Genomic DNA, 18195 nt, shown 5'->3' with positions numbered 1-18195 from the left:
AAACCCTTAAAAAGGGTAAAGGGGACCCCTGACCATTAGGTCCAGTCGTGACCCATTCTGGGGTTGTGGCGCTCATCTCGCTTTATTGGCCGAGGGAGCCGGCGTACAGCTTCCAGGTCATGTGGCCAGGATGACTAAGCTGCTTCTGGCGAACCAGAGCAGTGCATGGAAACGCCGTTTACCTTCCGGCCAGAGTGGTACCTATTTATCTACTTGCACTTTGATGTGCTTTCGAACTGCTAGGTTGGCAGGAGCAGGGACTGAGCAACGGGAGCTCACCCCGTCGTGGGGATTTGAACCACCGACCTTCTGATAGGCAAGTCCTAGGCTCTGTGGTTTAACCCATAGCGCCACTGAGAAGCAGCTTAGTCATGCTGGCCACATGACCCGGAAGCTGTACGCCGGCTCCCTCGGCCAGTAAAGCGAGATGAGCGCCGCAACCCCAGAGTCGGCCACGACTGGACTTAATGGTCAGGGGTCCCTTTACCCTTTACCTTAGTAGGCGTTAGGCCCATCCAATATAACTAGTTAGATCCCAGCCTTACCCATTGCTTCATCATTCTGTATTCTTGCATGGGTCTGTGCACTGCCCCATTACCACGTGCTGTGGGAAAGAAGTGACTCTTCATGGGCAGGAAAGAATGTGCTCTGCTCATCTGTGGTTTTGACGCCTTTTAAAGTCGCCTCTTTTTTGGCCACAATTTGTGTAACAAATGGGTGCCAGAGATAGCATCTTTTAAAACCTGCTCCTATGGCCAAGGGGAGGAAATTAGCAGACTCTCCTTGGTCAGCAAACCTTCATTATACATTAACACCCATGGCAAACAAGAAAACTAAAAGAACCACAGAAAGAAGTTTCACACCTTATTCCCCCACCCCCACCCCAAATTCTCAGGAAGGCAAAACCTGCTTTTTTATTGTTTAGGTGACAGGTGAAGACCCTTTTATTCTCCAAGGCTTTAAAGAGCGGACTGGTGTTGGCTGCTGCTTTTATTGGCTTGCAGAACAGGTTTTTGCTGCTCCTGTTCTTTCAAAACTCTTTGTGTGCATTTTTAATTGTTTTATAATTAAAGTAAACAGTTTTAGATATTTTAAATAGAAAAAAAGGATATGTAAATGTTTCAAACAAACAGAAATAAGCTCAAAAGAAAAGAAATGTTCCGTGCAGCATAGCGGAGGGGACATAGCTTTCTGGTGCCATTTTTAGTTAAACATCTGAGCTAGGTTAAGAGCTTTGAGAACTTAAAGACGAAAAGTCACTTTATCCAGGGATAGCCCACATATATATTGACCTGTTCTGACCTCTTTTTCTTAATGGTGACTGCTCCTGCTCAGGCTGCACAGAAAAAGCATTTATGTTCCAGAAATTCATTCTGACTTTTCAGCTAAGATATAATTGATAGAATTCTACAGGATGGGCTATTAGTGTGTGAAAACAGTTCAGTTCCAATGATTTCCAGGCATGCACCTCCAAATGGTGGAGATGTCAGATGCCATCTTAGCACCCAGGCACCTTCCCTTGTTCGTAAATGGTTAGAAGCTAGGTGCAAAATGTGCTTGGCACCTGGCCAATTTTGAACACTGATTTTAAGCACATCCACTGCTCAGGACTTCATCCCCACAAAGAATCTTCAGAGTGCTACCATTCCCAGCACCATTAACAAACTACAGTTCCCAGGACTTGTTGAGGGGAGTCACGTGTGTGTGTTGCATGTGCAGTGGTGTAGATCTGCTGTGACAAATGTGTCATAGCTTCAGCTGTAGCAGAAAAGGCGCAGCTCCATCAGATACATGAAAGTGGACCACAGACGTTATATAGTGGTGCCTCAGGTTAAGAACTTAATTCGTTCTGGAGGTCCATTCTTAACCTGAAACTGTTCTTAACCTGAAGCACCACTTTAGCTAATGGGGCCTCCTATTGCCACCGTTTCGCTGCTGCGCGATTTCTGTTCTCATCCTGAAGCAAAGTTCTTAACCCGAGGTACTATTTCTGGGTTAGCGGAGTCTGTAACCTGAAGCGTCTGTAACTCGAGGTACCACTGTATATGATGTGCACATAGATCCAGAAGGAGAGGGGTATGGTAGAATCTGTGTTGCAGAATGAGATAAAAGAAGTGTATCCATATCTTTGTTGCCCTACTGATAGCGATGCAATTTGAGCTGCAACCACAGACACACTAGGACAGCCTTCGCCAGCATTGGTGTTTGTCAAATGTTTTGGTCTACAGCTCCCAATTATTATTTGATTGTTTCATCGAATTTATACACTGATTTGTGGGGAAACCCTCAAAGCAGTTTACAATAAAGAATAAAGCAATAATGGAGCAATCGATAGCTCCAGCCAGCATGAGTTGTAGCCCAAAACACAGGGACAACACCAGGTGTGTAAGATTGTACATGTTGTTAAGAAGTTGGGCAGGGAGAGTTCTTCCTTCCTCTTTTTCAATGCTAGAACCTGGTCTCATCCGCGGAAGCTGAATGCCAGAAGATTCGAGACAGACAAAAAGAAAGCACCCCTTTCTTTTGCTACTGCAAGTGACGGCCACCAGCTTGGGCTGGCTTTAAGGGGATCAGACACATAATAATAATAATAATATACTAATTTATTATTTGTACCCCGCCCATCTGGCTGGTTTTCCCCAGCCACTCTGGGCGGCTTCCACAGGGACCAAAAATACACTAAAATGTCACACATTAAAAACGTCCCTGAACTGGGCTGCCTTAAGATGTCTTCTGAATGTCAGGTAGTTGTTTATCGCTTTGACATCTGATGGGAGGGCGTTCCACAAGGCGGGTGCCACTACCAAGAAGGCCCTCTGCCTGGTTCCCTGTAGCTTTGCTTCTCGCAATGAGGGAACCGCCAGAAGGCCCTCAGCGTTGGACCTCAGCGTCCGGGCAGAACGATGGGGGTGGAGACACTCCTTCATGTATTCATCTGAAGCTATCAATGGCCCCTTGTCATGATGAATAAGTTGCACAGCTTCCAGTATCAGATGCAGTACCTAGAGGCCTCTGAACAGAGGGGTTTTTTTTTTTTACGTTATTAAGGCACAGGCAACTTTTTAGGTGACTAGCTTTCTGAGACCCATCGTATAAATTCCCCATCGACATGTAAAGCTGCAGAATGGACAGGCACGCCATTGACTTTCGTTTATTTATTTTTTATTCCACTTTTTGTATAATTCATGGCCATAAAATATGGGAAGGGAATTTGTGAACAAGTTTGTCTATTATTCTTACCCAGATTTAGAATGTTACTAGTAATTTTCATTTGGCGTTTAGAAAACCTCTACCAGATATTGCTACAGGAAATTGTATCTTGTTTTGTTTGTTTCATTAAAAAAGGGAAAAGGTGACACTTCAGCAAGGATCTGCTGGTGCTGTCAAAAATCCATGTTAATTCAGACAAGCTTAATTGGTTGTAAACACCTGTTTTTTGTTGTTTATTAGTTCAGTGATTTTAAACTGAATGCAAGTTGAACTGGAAATCATTAGCTGACAGCAGATGTAAGGATTTCGTGATATAACTGTTCCAATTTGCTAATGACTTGACAAACCATTATTTTTTGTAAATGGGGTTTATCCATGAGAGATGCTCTAAATCTATATGATCTGTGGAAAGACAGTAATTTTGCAACTCTCCCCCTGCTACCTGAATCTGGATAACACGTTTTTACAATTTTGTATTCTGCAGGTTGGAAAACGCTGGGAAACTGGTACGAGAAGCCAATCATGATGGGATTAAAGAATCTAGCTGCCTTTCCTGGTGGTCTTCACCTTTTAAGTGTTTGTGTGCTGTTGCTGCTATTTCACATGGACAAAGTGCATGCAGAACATCCGTCCGAAAATGTCAGCGAAGCTGATGCCTGCACTGGTACCTATTTCTGTAAGAAAGGTGTGATTTTGCCAATCTGGGAGCCTCAAGACCCTTCCTTTGGAGATAAAATAGCAAGAGCTACTGTATACTTTGTGGCTATGGTCTATATGTTTCTAGGAGTATCCATCATAGCAGACCGCTTCATGTCATCCATAGAAGTTATCACATCCCAAGAAAGAGAGATCACGATCAAGAAACCCAATGGCGAGACCACCAAGACGACTGTTAGAGTTTGGAACGAGACTGTTTCCAACTTAACTCTGATGGCTCTGGGCTCCTCTGCACCTGAGATTCTCCTTTCTGTCATTGAAGTGTGCGGCCATGGCTTCACTGCAGGGGACCTTGGGCCGAGCACCATTGTAGGAAGTGCTGCTTTTAACATGTTTGTCATCATAGCCATCTGTGTCTACGTTGTCCCTGATGGGGAGGTCAGGAAGATTAAGCACCTCCGTGTGTTTTTCGTCACAGCTGCTTGGAGCATCTTTGCCTACACATGGCTCTACCTGATTTTGTCTGTAATATCTCCTGGGGTTGTCGACGTCTGGGAAGGCTTGCTCACCTTGTTCTTTTTCCCCATCTGCGTGGTGTTCGCATGGGTTGCGGACAGAAGGCTTTTGTTCTACAAGTACGTCTACAAGAAGTACAGGGCTGGCAAGCAGAGGGGCATGATCATCGAGCACGAAGGCGAAGGGCCACAGTCCAAAGCGGACATTGAAATGGATGGGAAGGTGGTGAATTCTCATGTCGAAAGCTTCTTGGATGGCACCCTGGTCCTAGAAGTGGACGAGAAGGACCACGATGATGAGGAAACAAGGAGGGAAATGGCCAGGATCCTCAAAGAGCTGAAGCAGAAGCACCCAGACAAAGAAGTCGAGCAGCTGATAGAGCTAGCTAACTATCAGGTTTTGAGCCAGCAGCAAAAGAGCCGAGCCTTTTACCGTATCCAGGCCACTCGGCTCATGACGGGAGCTGGCAACATACTGAAGAGGCATGCAGCTGACCAGGCAAGGAAAGCGGTCAGCATGCACGAGGTCAACTGTGAAGTGGCAGACAACGACCCTATCAGTAAGGTCTTTTTTGAGCAGGGCACCTACCAGTGCCTTGAGAACTGTGGCACGGTAGCCCTAACTATTGCTCGCCGTGGTGGCGATTTGACCAAGACCATCTCAGTTGACTTCCGAACAGAAGATGGCACAGCTAACGCAGGCTCCGATTACGAGTTCACTGAAGGGACTGTGGTGTTTAAGCCAGGCGAGATGCAGAAGGAAATACGGGTGGGCATAATTGACGACGATATATTTGAGGAAGACGAGAACTTCCTCGTTCACCTCAGTAATGTGAAAATGTTGTCTGAGGAGGGAGAGGACGGCGTTCTGGAGGTCAACCACATTGCAACCGTGGCTTGCCTGGGGTCGCCTGCTACTGCCACTGTCACGATCTTTGACGACGACCACGCTGGCATTTTTACCTTTGAGGAGCCAGTCACTCACGTGAGTGAGAGCGTGGGAACGATGGAAGTGAGAGTGCTACGGACATCTGGAGCGCGAGGAAATGTTATTGTGCCCTACAAAACCCTCGAAGGCACGGCCAAAGGGGGCGGAGAGGACTTCGAAGACACTTGCGGAGAGCTTGAGTTCCAGAACGACGAGATTGTGTAAGTACTGCTAAACCTTTGTGGCTTGTCAACAGTTCAGGTATACTTGCAATCATATCTGGTAAAATGTTATTGTCAAAGTTCATGCTGAATCAAATGCTGGGTGCTCTTGTGGGCAAAATATAGAGGAAGCCATGGCACCTTAGGTGCTGTGTGTGCCTGTGTGTGCCTGTGACTGTGGCAAACCCATGCAGATTCCCCATGTTATGAAGCTGTGTGCCTGTCAGAGAGCGCTGTCAAAAGGAGCGAATCCCAAAAGTGTGTCTGTGCATTGTTTCGAAAGACCACATGACTGTTGTGTGGAAATTACCAGCCTTTTCAGAGATCCCAGGTGGGAGTAGCTCTAAACAGTACAAGGTGAAAGCAATGTAGAAATCGTAGTCTCTTTTCCCAGGCACACTTTTAAGGCTTGAGCTCATCAGGTATGTGGCTAGGAAGATCTTGCTTTCAGAGCTTTTCTGGGATGGCCCTGCTGTTCCCTTTGCAAAAAGCAACCTGAGACTAATAAGCACCGTCAGGTTGCAAGTTCAGAGAGGGCTGTCATTAGCCTTTGTGACATCATGAAATATTTATGCCCTGCACTTTCAAGTTAATGTTGCCACGTGGGGGAAAGTCCAATTAGGCAAGACAGCCAGGTTTGACAGTTTACAGACGGGGAAAGAGGCTAGGGAGGAAACATTGCTGATAAGCATTTCCTGGCAACTAGGGACAGAATTTCCCTCTTTCGTTTCTGCACAAAATTGTAAATATATTATTGTCTATTTATTGTATGGTGAAGGGAAGGGAAGTAATGGAAGTCTGAAGGACCACCCTGCAAATCAAATAATACTTCATCCTATATACTTCAGTGTGAAGGAAAGAGGCCACTGCCCATCTCAAGTTCTAGTCCCTCATGAAAACAAACTATTCCTAAGGCAAAACCACTTGTGAATAATCGTGCACCTTGCATTAACTCTGGAGATCATGGACCAGTTCCCTATTTAAAGGAAGTCTGCTGAGACCGGCACATTGAATGCTTAACATTAAGTTTTGTGACTTAGTTTATGCATTCACATAATGAATTTGCATCTTGTTGCCGTGCATAATGTGGAGGTAGAAATTGTTCTAGCAGTGGTGCTGATAAATAAGTGAAGGGCTTAAAAAAAATTATTTTGGGAGGGCGCCAACCTGTGGGATGAAAGACTCGTTTCCTTGTTCAATATTTACATGTGTTCAGAAGCGTCACCTAAGCAAAATGCTTTGAGTCCCCCACCTACCTGCCCATTGGGTAAGCTTGGTTTTCATTACGAGGTTTTTCTTTCTTTCTTGAGACCATCAATGTTGATGGCTATATTTCCCTGCTGGCATCATTGGGCAGTGATTGATAACTTTGACAACGTTCTAGTGTTTTTGAATTCAAGCTGGCTGTTGTTTTAGGTTTAAAATGGTTAGAGATACCTGAGATGCAGGGACGTGACATTTCTGTTGCCTGCCCCACCCTTGAAGTGTAACTTACCCCATCTCTGGGCCCATTTTGCTTCTGCACATTCATGATCATGTTTGCTGAGAATCCAGTTTTCCGGCCACATGCACTTAAGACATATACGCCCCATTTAAACACCTATGTGCAATGCATTAATGCAGCAGGTTCATTATGTGGGGCAGCTGCAATCCTGTGCTACATGCTGAGGTATAAATGGAAAACTGCTTGAATATATATATTAGAAGGGGTAAAGGTAGTATTCTGGATGCCCTGAATCTTTTATTTTCCTTCTGAATCAATGCATGGTATTCTGTGGAATCAGGATGAGTAAGAGCAGGTGCTGTAAGGAGTTTTACGGTGGTTTAAAACTTTGTGCTGAAGTTTTTAAACTGCCTGGAAGAAAGAAAAAGAGAAACAATAGCAAAGGAGGAGAGGAAGTCAAGGTGTAAAATATCTGAACTGGAATCAACTAACTGGTACACTAATGGAAACCAGGGCAAGTACTCCAAGCTAACGCATGTGTCCAGGAGGAGAAGGGGGATAGTTTTGCTGTGCTAGCAGAAATACTTGATGTTGCATTAGTCCTTATGATGTTATGGCAAATTCAAATTGATTTCTGTTTTATCTGGGAGGTTCTGTAGATGTGTGAGTTCAGGTGTGTGCAAAATGTACTGAAGTGTATCAGGAAGGCAGAACAACGTTTTTGAGCAACTAGTCTTTGATCTCTCAAGACTTATCTGCTGTCTCAGTGAATCTGTGCTTCACTTAGTTTTAAAGAATTCATGTGTTTTCACCAGGTGCAAACCAACAAAGACCACAATATACATCCAGGCCAGCCTCTCTATTTTGGGGGAGAGAAAGGGGGGGGGTTACCATATCAGCAAAGCAGCAGCAGCAATGTCAAAATTTATGAAGTTTGCTATTGGCTTTTAAAAAGAGTGTGGTGAGCCTATGGCCCTCCAGATGTTGGATTTAAACTCCCATCAACCCAGCTTGCATGGCCAGTGATCATGTGGTTCAGAAACATATAGACAATTTTAGAATGGGCTCAAAATGTGCTGGTTTTCCTGGTGCCAGCCAGGGTGAACTGTTGAAAGAAAATGTGCTGGTGGTCATGGAAGATATGAAAAGAAGCACATATCTGTCTAGTTTGGACCCAAAGTGTGAGAATTCAGCATAGATGGCACTTGGTTTCCCAACATTAGGGAATTATTTGAAAATTTTTGCCTAACTGACAAATCATTATTTCCAGAAGACCATGCAGAGATTATGTGCCTGAAGCCCGTTCACTGGTTCAACTCATTTGCTATGATCTCAAGCTGGCATGGCTAATTTTAGAAACATATAGAATAATTTGAAATAGTTTGTGCAGATCGAGTTGCAACATTTCACACACACATATACACACATACCTGGATAAGAGTAGTAGACCTCTCCTGGTACTCTTGCAAAAGAGGCTTTGTGCTGTCCCAGCAGTGATACTCTATATTTTATTGATTGGTGTAAGATTGCAGCCATGATAAGAAACCTTTTCTAAGAGACGAGTGTCAGAGCAACACAGGCAGCTAAGATAGGCTAGTAAATGAAATGAATGAAGGCTTAAAAAAAAAGCAGCACTCGAAAGATGTGGCCTAATTTTTAGAGGTGCTCAGAGCCAAGAACTCTCGGTGAAAAATCAATAGGCGTTATGGGTGCTTCGTTCTTCTGAAAATGATCCTCTTTAGCCTCTGTTATGCATTTCCCCAAGGCCCAATTATATAAAGCAAAGTTGCCTCGCCGTGTCCACGGAGGCTTCCCATCCATCAGAGGACGTTTTGTGGTGTTTTCTTCTCCACCGTCTATCAGACAGCTTCGGAGTAAAGTGAAAGCTTTTGTTTTACTCCAAGGGTTAGGGAACCATTGACAGCTTTCCAGATGCTGCTGAATTGCAGCTCCTTTCAGACCCAGCAAGAATGGCCATTGGCCAGGGCCTTTTCTGCAGCGGCCCCCCATTTGTGGAATGCTTTCCCCAGGGAGGTTCACCTGGCACCTTCATTGCATATTTGTAGGTGCCAGGCGAAAACATTCCTTTCAAACCAGCCTTTTGGCTGATTAATATTCTACAGCCTTTAAAATGTCTTTGTTTGGGGGGGGGGTATTGTTTTGTTTGTTTAGTTGGTTTTTTAATCTTGTTTTTGTTCCGTCAACCACCCTGAAATCTTGTGATGAAGGCTAGTATATAAATTTAATAAATAATAAAATAACATAATACATGAATGAATGAAAAAAGATGTTCATGCTGGCTGAAATGTGGCTTTTCTAATCAATTAACTAAATAAAGCTTTATTTGATGATGTATTCAGCTGATCAGACCAATTAAACTTTGCAGCCCTAATACATGATGTTTGGTTGTTTTTTGTTGTTTTTTTAAAGAAGGCAAACAAACATTACAATACATTTTTTTAGAACTTCCGCTTTTCTGTGTGCAAAATCCACTTTCCATACACCAGGATTTTAGAAGAAAAACCTGCTTTTCGTCATGAATGGGGTGGAAATGCCTCCGAAGCCTAAAATAAGCTGGCATCTAGAGAAACTTATTTGTGACTTCCCTGAACAGGATCTCAGCTTTTCTTGCAATGAATTAAGATATAAATAAAGAAAATTGCTTTTGACAGCTGCAGCTGTATTTTATTCTGTCTGGGGCTGATAACAGGATCACTGCAGGAAGACTGGAGGATTGTGGAACCAGATAGGCTCCCACACACACTTTAAAAAAATAATAATAATTAGTGCACAGGCAGCAGAACTCGTGTGGAGCCAATGTGGCCTAGTGATTAGTGTTGACCTAGGACAACCTTTTTCAACCTGTGCCTCCCTAGATGTTGTTGAACTACAACTCCCATCACCCCTAGCTAGCAAGGCCAGAGCTCAGGGATGATGGGAGTTGTAGTCCAACAACATCTGAGGACCCACAGGTTGAGAAATGCTGGCGTAGGACCTGGGAGGCCAGCGTTCAGGTTCCCTCCCAGCCCTGAAACTCACTTGGGTGACCTTGGGCCAGTCACCCTAACCTCCCTCACAGGCTTGTTATAGAAGGTTAACACAGGGAGGACGAGAACCATGAGCTTGGGCTCACTGGAGGGAAGCTGGGGTGTAAATGTAAGCAAGACCTTCCATCCTCCCTCTATGGGCCCCCAAAGTCTTCCTTCAGAACCCCAGGGGTTTCCTTGCCTTTAGAAAACACCTGGGGAGCTCTCCATTCAGGTGACTTTAGAGCCCTTCTCCTCATCAGAGCCCACCTCTGAATTTATAAACACGTTTTTAAAAGGATCTAAGCAGTGAGCAAGAGCATATGGGGGGAAAATATGTAAGATAAAATCAGTCATACAGTGGTACCTTGGGTTAAGTACTTAATTCGTTCCGGAGGTCTGTACTTAACCTGAAACTGTTCTTAACCTGAAGCACCACTTTAGCTAATGGGACCTCCTGCTGCTACCGTGCCACCGGAGCACGATTTCTGTTCTCAACCTGAAGCAAAGAGGTACTATTTCTGGGTTAGTGGAGTCTGTAACCTGAAGCGTATGTAACCTGAGGTACCACTGTATAACAAAATTTTAAAGCATAATATTTTTTTAAAAAATCCTTCATTGTAGATCGCATCAATTGCAAACTATAAACAGTTCAGCTGGGGAAGGCCTGAACAAAAAATAAAGTCCCCCCCCCAACAGGCATCTAAAGCACAGACTTAGTAGGTGTCTGTCTAAACGCCATGGGGACAGAGTTTCATAAATGCAAGTGCAATAAACAGAGAGGTACATACGGATGGGCAGGGGAGAAAAAGGTTGTCAAAATGAGACAATTGCCTCCTTTCTCCAAACTTCTCCCTGCCTAAACCGCTTTTTGCAAGCAAGCTGATGTCGGGGGTGTGGGGGTGTGTGGATTCCATTGGCAGTCGTGACAACCAGGTTGCAGCACTCGGCACATGGCCTGTAGCCTAAGGGTTGCCATTTGCCAAGCTCAGTGTGAAGTACATTGAAGAGAGACCATGGAGGGGGTTTCTCAAATTCATTATGGGACAAGGCTCTTGCACTTTTAAAAGGTGCATAGAATCGAAGGATGCTGGCAGGTGGCAACTTCTCCTGTGATAGGCCTGGTTTGCAAAGTGAGCCAGAGGGAACCTTCTTTAAAAATGCACAGGGGCAAGAGGTTTTTCTCACTTGAGCCTTTAAAGGATTTCCCAGGAAACACACATGGAGGAGAACTTGCAAACTTCCAAATTGGGTAACAGAGTTCTAGGGACAGTTTTCCATATCCCTTGGGGAATTTGGGTGAAATGGAACTGCACTTTAAATAAAATACTGACACAGGAAAATCCATTGCACGTAGTAGTAATAGTAATAAGTGATATCCAACACTAGTTATACTCATAGTAGACTCATTGATACAAATGAACCATTGATCTCAGTATATCTTAGTTGGACTGAACATTTAAATGTTAGAATCTTTTTAAAGGAAAGAAAGAAAGAAAAGAAGAAATACAAATAAAGAATCAGGATTTCTGTGAACTTTTTTTCTGCACAAATAAAAACAGAAGCTGCATTATCCTGTCAGTTCGCCTGGCCTAGTACTGTCTACCTTTGAGTGGTTATATCTTTCCAGGTACTCAGGCAGAGATTCCTTCCCTACCATTGTTGCCAGAGATTGTTAACTAGAGGGCCCGAGAGCAAGTAAAAAACCTAAGAGAAAAGGAAAAGGAAAAGGTGCTTCATGCTAGTTGTATCGCATCCCTGTTAGGATTTGACCTGTCTTTTGTCCTTGAAGAGGCCATGTTTCCTTATTTGTAATGAGCTGTTGGCAGTTTCCCACTGCCAGCTGCATCTCTGCGCTTGATTAAGAGAGCTTGGATCTTAGCTGTGTAATAATTCTGAGAGCCAAGTGAAAACCACTTATTAGCTTCATCGGAGCCTGTGTACACTTCCGCCAGGATGCGCCGGGGTGGGGGGGTGAGGAACAAATTAAAATTTATAGAAGTTTGCATCACATGGGAGCCAGATTTGAAAGACCAAGCGGAGATCTGAAACAATAAGCGGAAGTGTTGAGTGCACACACAGAGAGCACCTAGCTGACCCACACACTCACACGCCGTGACCCAGTTTGCGCGTAATGCTGAGCCAAACCATAGCTCAGCAAGAATGAGCAGTCATGTGGGTTCTGTGAGTGAAGATTGTGGTTGCAGCACTCCTTAGTCCTGCTGCTGCCACTGCTGCACTACTTGGGCCTGAGCCATGATTTGGCATAGTGTTACATCTGAATGCAGACTTGTGGTTTGTCTCCACCAGACAAACCATGAGTGGTTAACCATAGAATAGCTCGTTGAGGACCAAGACAGAGAAAAAACAAGCACAGTTTTGGATGTAATGCTAAGCCAGAGTCTGGTTTAGCTCTGAGTACACTACAGCATTCTGTTGTCAAGGCAGGCATGGATATGAGTGTAATAGCACTCTTCCATGTTGTTGTTTAGTCTTTTAGTTGTGTCCAACTCTTCGTGTGGTTGGATAGTGTCTTCGAAGCTACCAGCATGAGTTTGACCAGACTGCGGGAGGCAGTGGAAGACAGAAGTGCCTGGCGTGCTCTGGTCCATGGGGACATGAAGAGTCGGACACGACTAAACGACTAAACAACAACAACAACTCTTTGTGACCCCATGGAACAGAGCATGCCAGGCACTCCTGTCTTCCACTTCCTCCTGCATCTCTGTTTGGTCAAACTTATGTTGGTAGCTTCGAGAACACTGTCCAACCATCTCATCCTCTGTCGTCTCCTTCTCCTTGCGCCCTCAATCTTTCCCAGCATCAGGGTCTTTTCCAGGGAGTCTTCCTTTCTCATGATGTGGCCAGAGTATTGTAGCCTCAGCTTCAGGATCTGTCCTTCCAGTGAGCACTCAGGGTTGATTTCCTTCAGAATGGAGAGGTTTGATCTTGCAATCTATGGGACTCTCAAGAGTCTCCTCCAGCACTATAATTCAAAAGCATCCATTCTTCGGCGATCAGCCTTCTTTATGGTCCAGCTCTCACTTCCATACATCACTAGCACTCTCCCATACCAAATACCAAACTTAAATACCACGTAAAAATATTTAACAGAGTAATCACACACACACAACACACAGAAGTAAGCCCCAGGGTGCCAAATTTCTCCACCAGCCCTTCTTGTTTACTTCTGTGCTTCTCTCTGCTGTAGCTCTGGAAGGAGACTGGAGCTAGATAGCAGCCAATGGAACCCTCTTAATACTAGAGTCAGCTTTTGTTACGCTTGGGGCGCGGAGGAATGGCTAGGGAGTGATTCAGGGGGCAGCTTAAGTTAAATGTTACAGCATTAAGAAATGCTCTTGGCAACAAAGTCTGTAAGGCTGAAGCAACCTCCCCGGGGATGCAGTGGAAACTCTGTCTTCAAAGCCATTAAAATAAATTAGAACGTGCAAAGGCCTGAAGAATTTGTAACAGAAAGGCTGTCATGGTTTGTTGACCAGTGTGCATGAGGAGGATAGGATGACCACATGATCTCAGATCCAGAAATTATTTTCTTCAAGGAAACTTCATGCCCAGGTGACAGATAAAAACAAACAGCCTCATTGGGTCTTCAGCCCTTATTAAATTGTCCAAAGATTTCCCTTGATTCCGTCAGTCTCCTTCACTTAAGCACATTATGCTATTGACATTTTGTGTTTTTTAAACCAGTGCATGAGCTTAATGAGCCTGTTTGATAGTCTATGAACTATCTTTTGGTTTACTCAAAGTTAACATGGTTGGTTAGACTTCTGCATTTAATCCAAGATACCTGTGGTACATGTGCGCTAAGCATGAAGTGAACATAGGTTTCCTATTGTGGGCCTGCTCTGCAACTTCTATTGCATAGACACCACAGCCCAAGTCCTACAATCCCCATTTCCTTCAGCTCCTTGCAATCCTTATTGCAAGTTCTGCAATCCCCTCATTCATCAGTTTCTTATTCCTTTCCTTAGGAAGGAATTTGATGTCAGGCTTTCTGATCATTCCACCAGTGCAAGCATTTTTGCTTGCCAGACAGAACAATCAACCTTCTCCTCCCCCTGCATGCTGTTCTGGGGGTTTTCCTGACCTCTTCTACCCCCTGCCAAATTCAGGGTGGGGGACACGCAGGTGGAGGAGAGAGTGGAGTTCCCTGTTGGAAGGTGGAAGGCCTTCCGCAGGGCTTCTGCTGGCAGGATCTATTAACTGAATCCAGTCCCTAGTCTACTACTTCCATATCAGAATTCTACATAAAATCTACTTGGCAAGGCAGTCATTTTCCCTTATCCTATACAAATATTTAAGATATTATCCAATGTTTCCTCCAGGAAGCCTTGATGTGTATGGTATTGAAAAGATTGTTCCCTTGACACCAGTGTTAGAACCTCATATATATAAGTTAGGGGGCTAAGTAGCTACTTAAACCAGGTTACAGTTACCAAAATGGAATGTCTAGTTGCCATATGACTTTTTGGTTACTGAAATTCATTCTGATTGTGCAGATAAAATATAACTGATAGAATTCTACAGGATGTGTTGCTAGTGTGTGAAAACAGGCAAGATCCAGTGATCCCCAGGCAAGCACCTCCAGGTGGTGGAGACATCATGCGCCATCCTGGCACCCGGGCATCTTGGTCGCAAGTGGCTGATAGCCAGGTGCAAAATGGACCTTGGGCATGGCAAATTTCGAACACTGCTTGACACCACAATATCCTATGAAACATGCAATACAAGTAGGAAATGGCACCATTCAGGGACCTCTTAAAAATGGCACCAGCATTAGGAGAGGTGTGAGTTCTAGTTCCATCAACACCATATATTTAGAGCACCTGGCTTCCTCTGAACAATCCAGGGAGATGTCATTTACCCCTCATGGAGCAACCGTTCCCAGGATTTTTGGGGGGACGTCATGTGCTTTCAATCTTTAGTGTGGCTGTAGCCTTTGTCCCAGGTGGCTGGTGAGCAGGTGAAGCTCAATTTTGATGACGTGTCAATAAAGATTAAATAAAAATGGAAAAGGAAGAGTTGACTGCGTATTCTACACCTCCACCCCAGGACCATTTCCTCATAGCTCTGGTTTTAGGGAGCTCTTAAGCTCCGCTGGATCCTGCAGTACTCACAGGTCAAGTGCTTCCGCCTCTTCCAGTCCGTGATGCATCACTGCAGGACTAACAAAGACTCTGCTGTGTGCATGGCCAGCTTCCTGTGTGGGTGGGGAAATACCTGCCATATGACCCACCTTCTTGATTGTACACTCCAGCAGATATCATTTGACTGTGCCCCTTCCATTGATTCAGTTCCTTGCTTCAAACGTCTTAGCCTTGCATAATGGGTCCCCTAGCCTTTTCTGTTAATTCAAATGTCTGGTGCAAAGCAAATGGGTAAGATAGTTCTGCCCCTTCTCCGTTAACAATAATTAGATGTGGTCCAATTTTCCCTCCAGGAAGTCCTGATACCTATGGGGAAAAGAGGACTACAGAAAGACTTAGGGCAGCTAATTAAAGTGTGGTGAGGGGAGGGGGGCAAAGCCCTGGAGCTGGAAACATTACAAAGAGTTTTCAATCTACATAAGGCAAGCAGTATTTAATTATATACAATTAAAACATTATATTTCAAACCCCTGAGAAACGGCGGGCTTCAAGAGACCACTTACTGTGATTGAAAAGGTGCTAATGAACTCTAGAGACTCCAAAGGCATCAAAACTACATAGTGAACTTATTAAACTTGATCTGGAAGATAAATCTAATTACCGGGATAAATTGAAGAGGGCAGGGGGAAGAGAGACTTCAGATAAGGAAATCTCCCTAGAGCTCTAGGTTCTTATTAGAGCAGTTTGAAATATCTTGTTGAAAACAGCAAAATAATAATAAAAATAATTTTTAAAAAGATTCTTTTTGCAGCTGCCCAGAAGACTTTTTCTTTTTAAACTCCGAAAGCTGCTTTGCTGAAGTGCAATGCAGCCTTGCAAATAAACCCACAGAAGTTACTAGTCTGCAAAAAGCAATCGTTTACTAGTTCCTAAGTGGCCAGTATTCTGCATTTCCATGTTTACCTCCTTCCCCAGCCAGCCTGGAAACTGAGCAGACTGGAAGGGTCTCTTCCTTCACCAGTTTACTGACTTGCCTGCACAAAATTCCTCATCACCTATGGTTACCAGGTGAGTTGTCAAATACAAGGCTGTTAAAACATGAGGAGAGTAGCACCAGGTAGCAATTATAGAGATAGTGGCCATATAAACACCCACCAATGGATGTGTACATACAGCAGATTCATTGTGACAGCGCTCACCAGTATCAAGTACACCCACCTGTTCTGTGCTGCTGCTGCTGCTGACACTTTTATCAACATACGAGTACCAGCACCATATATTTTGTTTACCCCCAAAATGCAATGCTTACATATAAAGATAATGGGCCTCTAGCGAATGGCAGAGTTTCAAGCTTGCAACGGATGTGTTAGTAGAAGCTTGTTGTGCAACAATTCATTCATGCACAATCTGTTGGGCAATCATCTTCAAGTTGTGGTTTCACTTGTGGTTTCCTTGGTGCAATGCATGGGTCTTGTTGCGCAGTCAAGTCAGAACAGTTTTCCATCTAGTTCAGCATTGTCTACACTGAGTGACACCTCGGGACTTCAGACCAGGATCTCTCTCAAAGCTACCTGGAGGTGCTGGGGATTGAACCCAGAACAGTTTACACATGCTCTACCACCAAACTACAGCCCATTCCCATTAAAGCTTGACTCTTAAGGCTCCATACACATGGCTGGTTTAAAGCAGAGCTAAGTTGTCCTGTTTCGCAATGCAGATTGAAGCTGGGTTGTGGTTGGGGGCCAGAATGTGCCAAAATACAGTGTTTCGAAAGAAATGATAAGAAAAGATAAGAATTGTGGCTAACTTGGTGTGCACACTGCTTACAAAACCAGTTTACTGGGTGCAGAGTAAACTGGAGTGTGTTTTAATCTTTTTTCTTTTCTTTTTTTTTTTTTTGCTTAGGTAGAATTAATGTTAATGGTTTGCAATGGTTTGTATTAATAAACATATCTGCTTAGAGGTTTTTCTGCAATCAAAAGATATAGATTCTATGATCTATATCTATATAATGGGTTGGTGTGTCTGGCTGTTAAACAGAAGGTAGGTGGTTCAAGCTCACCCAGGGGCGGCTGTGAGCAGGATTCTTGCATTGTAGAGGGTTGGACTAGATGACACTCAGGGTCTCTTACAACTAAGCTACTATGATATATACATGTATATAGTTTTTGGTTTTTTTAAGCACACACAGATTAGTCTGCTTAATAGGGAACAGGACACAGGACAATGGGAACTCTGTTAATAATGGCTTTCATCCATGATCCATGTAAACTCGGTGTCTTCCAGATGCTTTGGATTACAACTCCAAACTATAAATTAGCAGATTTTTATTTTTTGGGGGAGGGGGAAGCTTAATTTTTCTCCCTATCTCCCAGGGAAACAGATAAATTGAACGCAAGTGTCTCATCTTGCTATACCAGCAAGGTATACCTGCTGTCACCTGAACAGCAGGTAACATATAGGTCAGATCAATAAGCTGGCTTGCCTGTTTAATATCATAGCAGCAGACAGCCTTCTGTGGGAAGCAGCAGCCAATTTTGTTTGAAGATGAAAGGCATTGCTTCTTCTTGCGTAGTTCCTCTTTTAAATGAGCTATTTAAAATCCATTTGGAAAGAGGTTGTTCTGAGTCAGTTATCCTATAGGTTTTATGGTTAACAGACACAAGTGGCTTCCTCTTGCAGGCTTTCCATATGAGACAAAGCCATCATTTGCAGAAACCTGAATATAGACAAAGGAGACAAAGGCAAGGAATTGGCTCAGTATAATAGAGAAATGATTTCACATCTTGTTAAAAAAAAGAAGAAGGTCGGAGCAGGAAAGAGGATAGCAAGCAGACAAAAAGCTCTTATATCAGCATTTGTGATTTCAACACAAACCTTGTGGGCTTTTGTCCACACACAGACACACACACACACACCTTCCATCCCTTGAATCATGTGATTAGGTGCAAAACAATTCTGCCTTTCGTTCATAAGGCAGGTGCATTGTTATGGCTGTGAAGAAGCACTAAAAAGAACGTTTATTAAAATCTAATGATTTGCTGAGAACAGTCCCATACCCTGCAAGCGTCCCAGAAGAATTGGGA

At 43.9% G+C, this 18195-nt stretch overlaps 1 protein-coding gene across 5 annotated transcripts in view; it reads left to right on the top strand.

The window, feature by feature from the left end:
* SLC8A1 (solute carrier family 8 member A1) overlaps positions 1-18195 on the top strand; it is a 308213-nt gene that overhangs the window by 63389 nt on the left and 226629 nt on the right. For all 5 annotated transcript variants that reach the window (XM_082217401.1, XM_082217403.1, XM_082217399.1 and 2 more), the window contains exon 2: positions 3695-5531. In XM_082217401.1, the coding sequence (XP_082073527.1) occupies positions 3733-5531 (1799 nt within the window). In that variant the 5' untranslated portion in view covers positions 3695-3732. The remainder of the gene's footprint in view (positions 1-3694; positions 5532-18195) is intronic.

The sequence above is a fragment of the Podarcis vaucheri genome (genome assembly GCF_965113315.1).
Source record: "Podarcis vaucheri genome assembly, chromosome: 3".
In the NCBI taxonomy this organism is placed as follows: domain Eukaryota; kingdom Metazoa; phylum Chordata; class Lepidosauria; order Squamata; family Lacertidae; genus Podarcis; species Podarcis vaucheri.
Note: the sequence above shows the minus strand (reverse complement) of the source record. Positions and strands in the feature narration are given on the sequence as shown.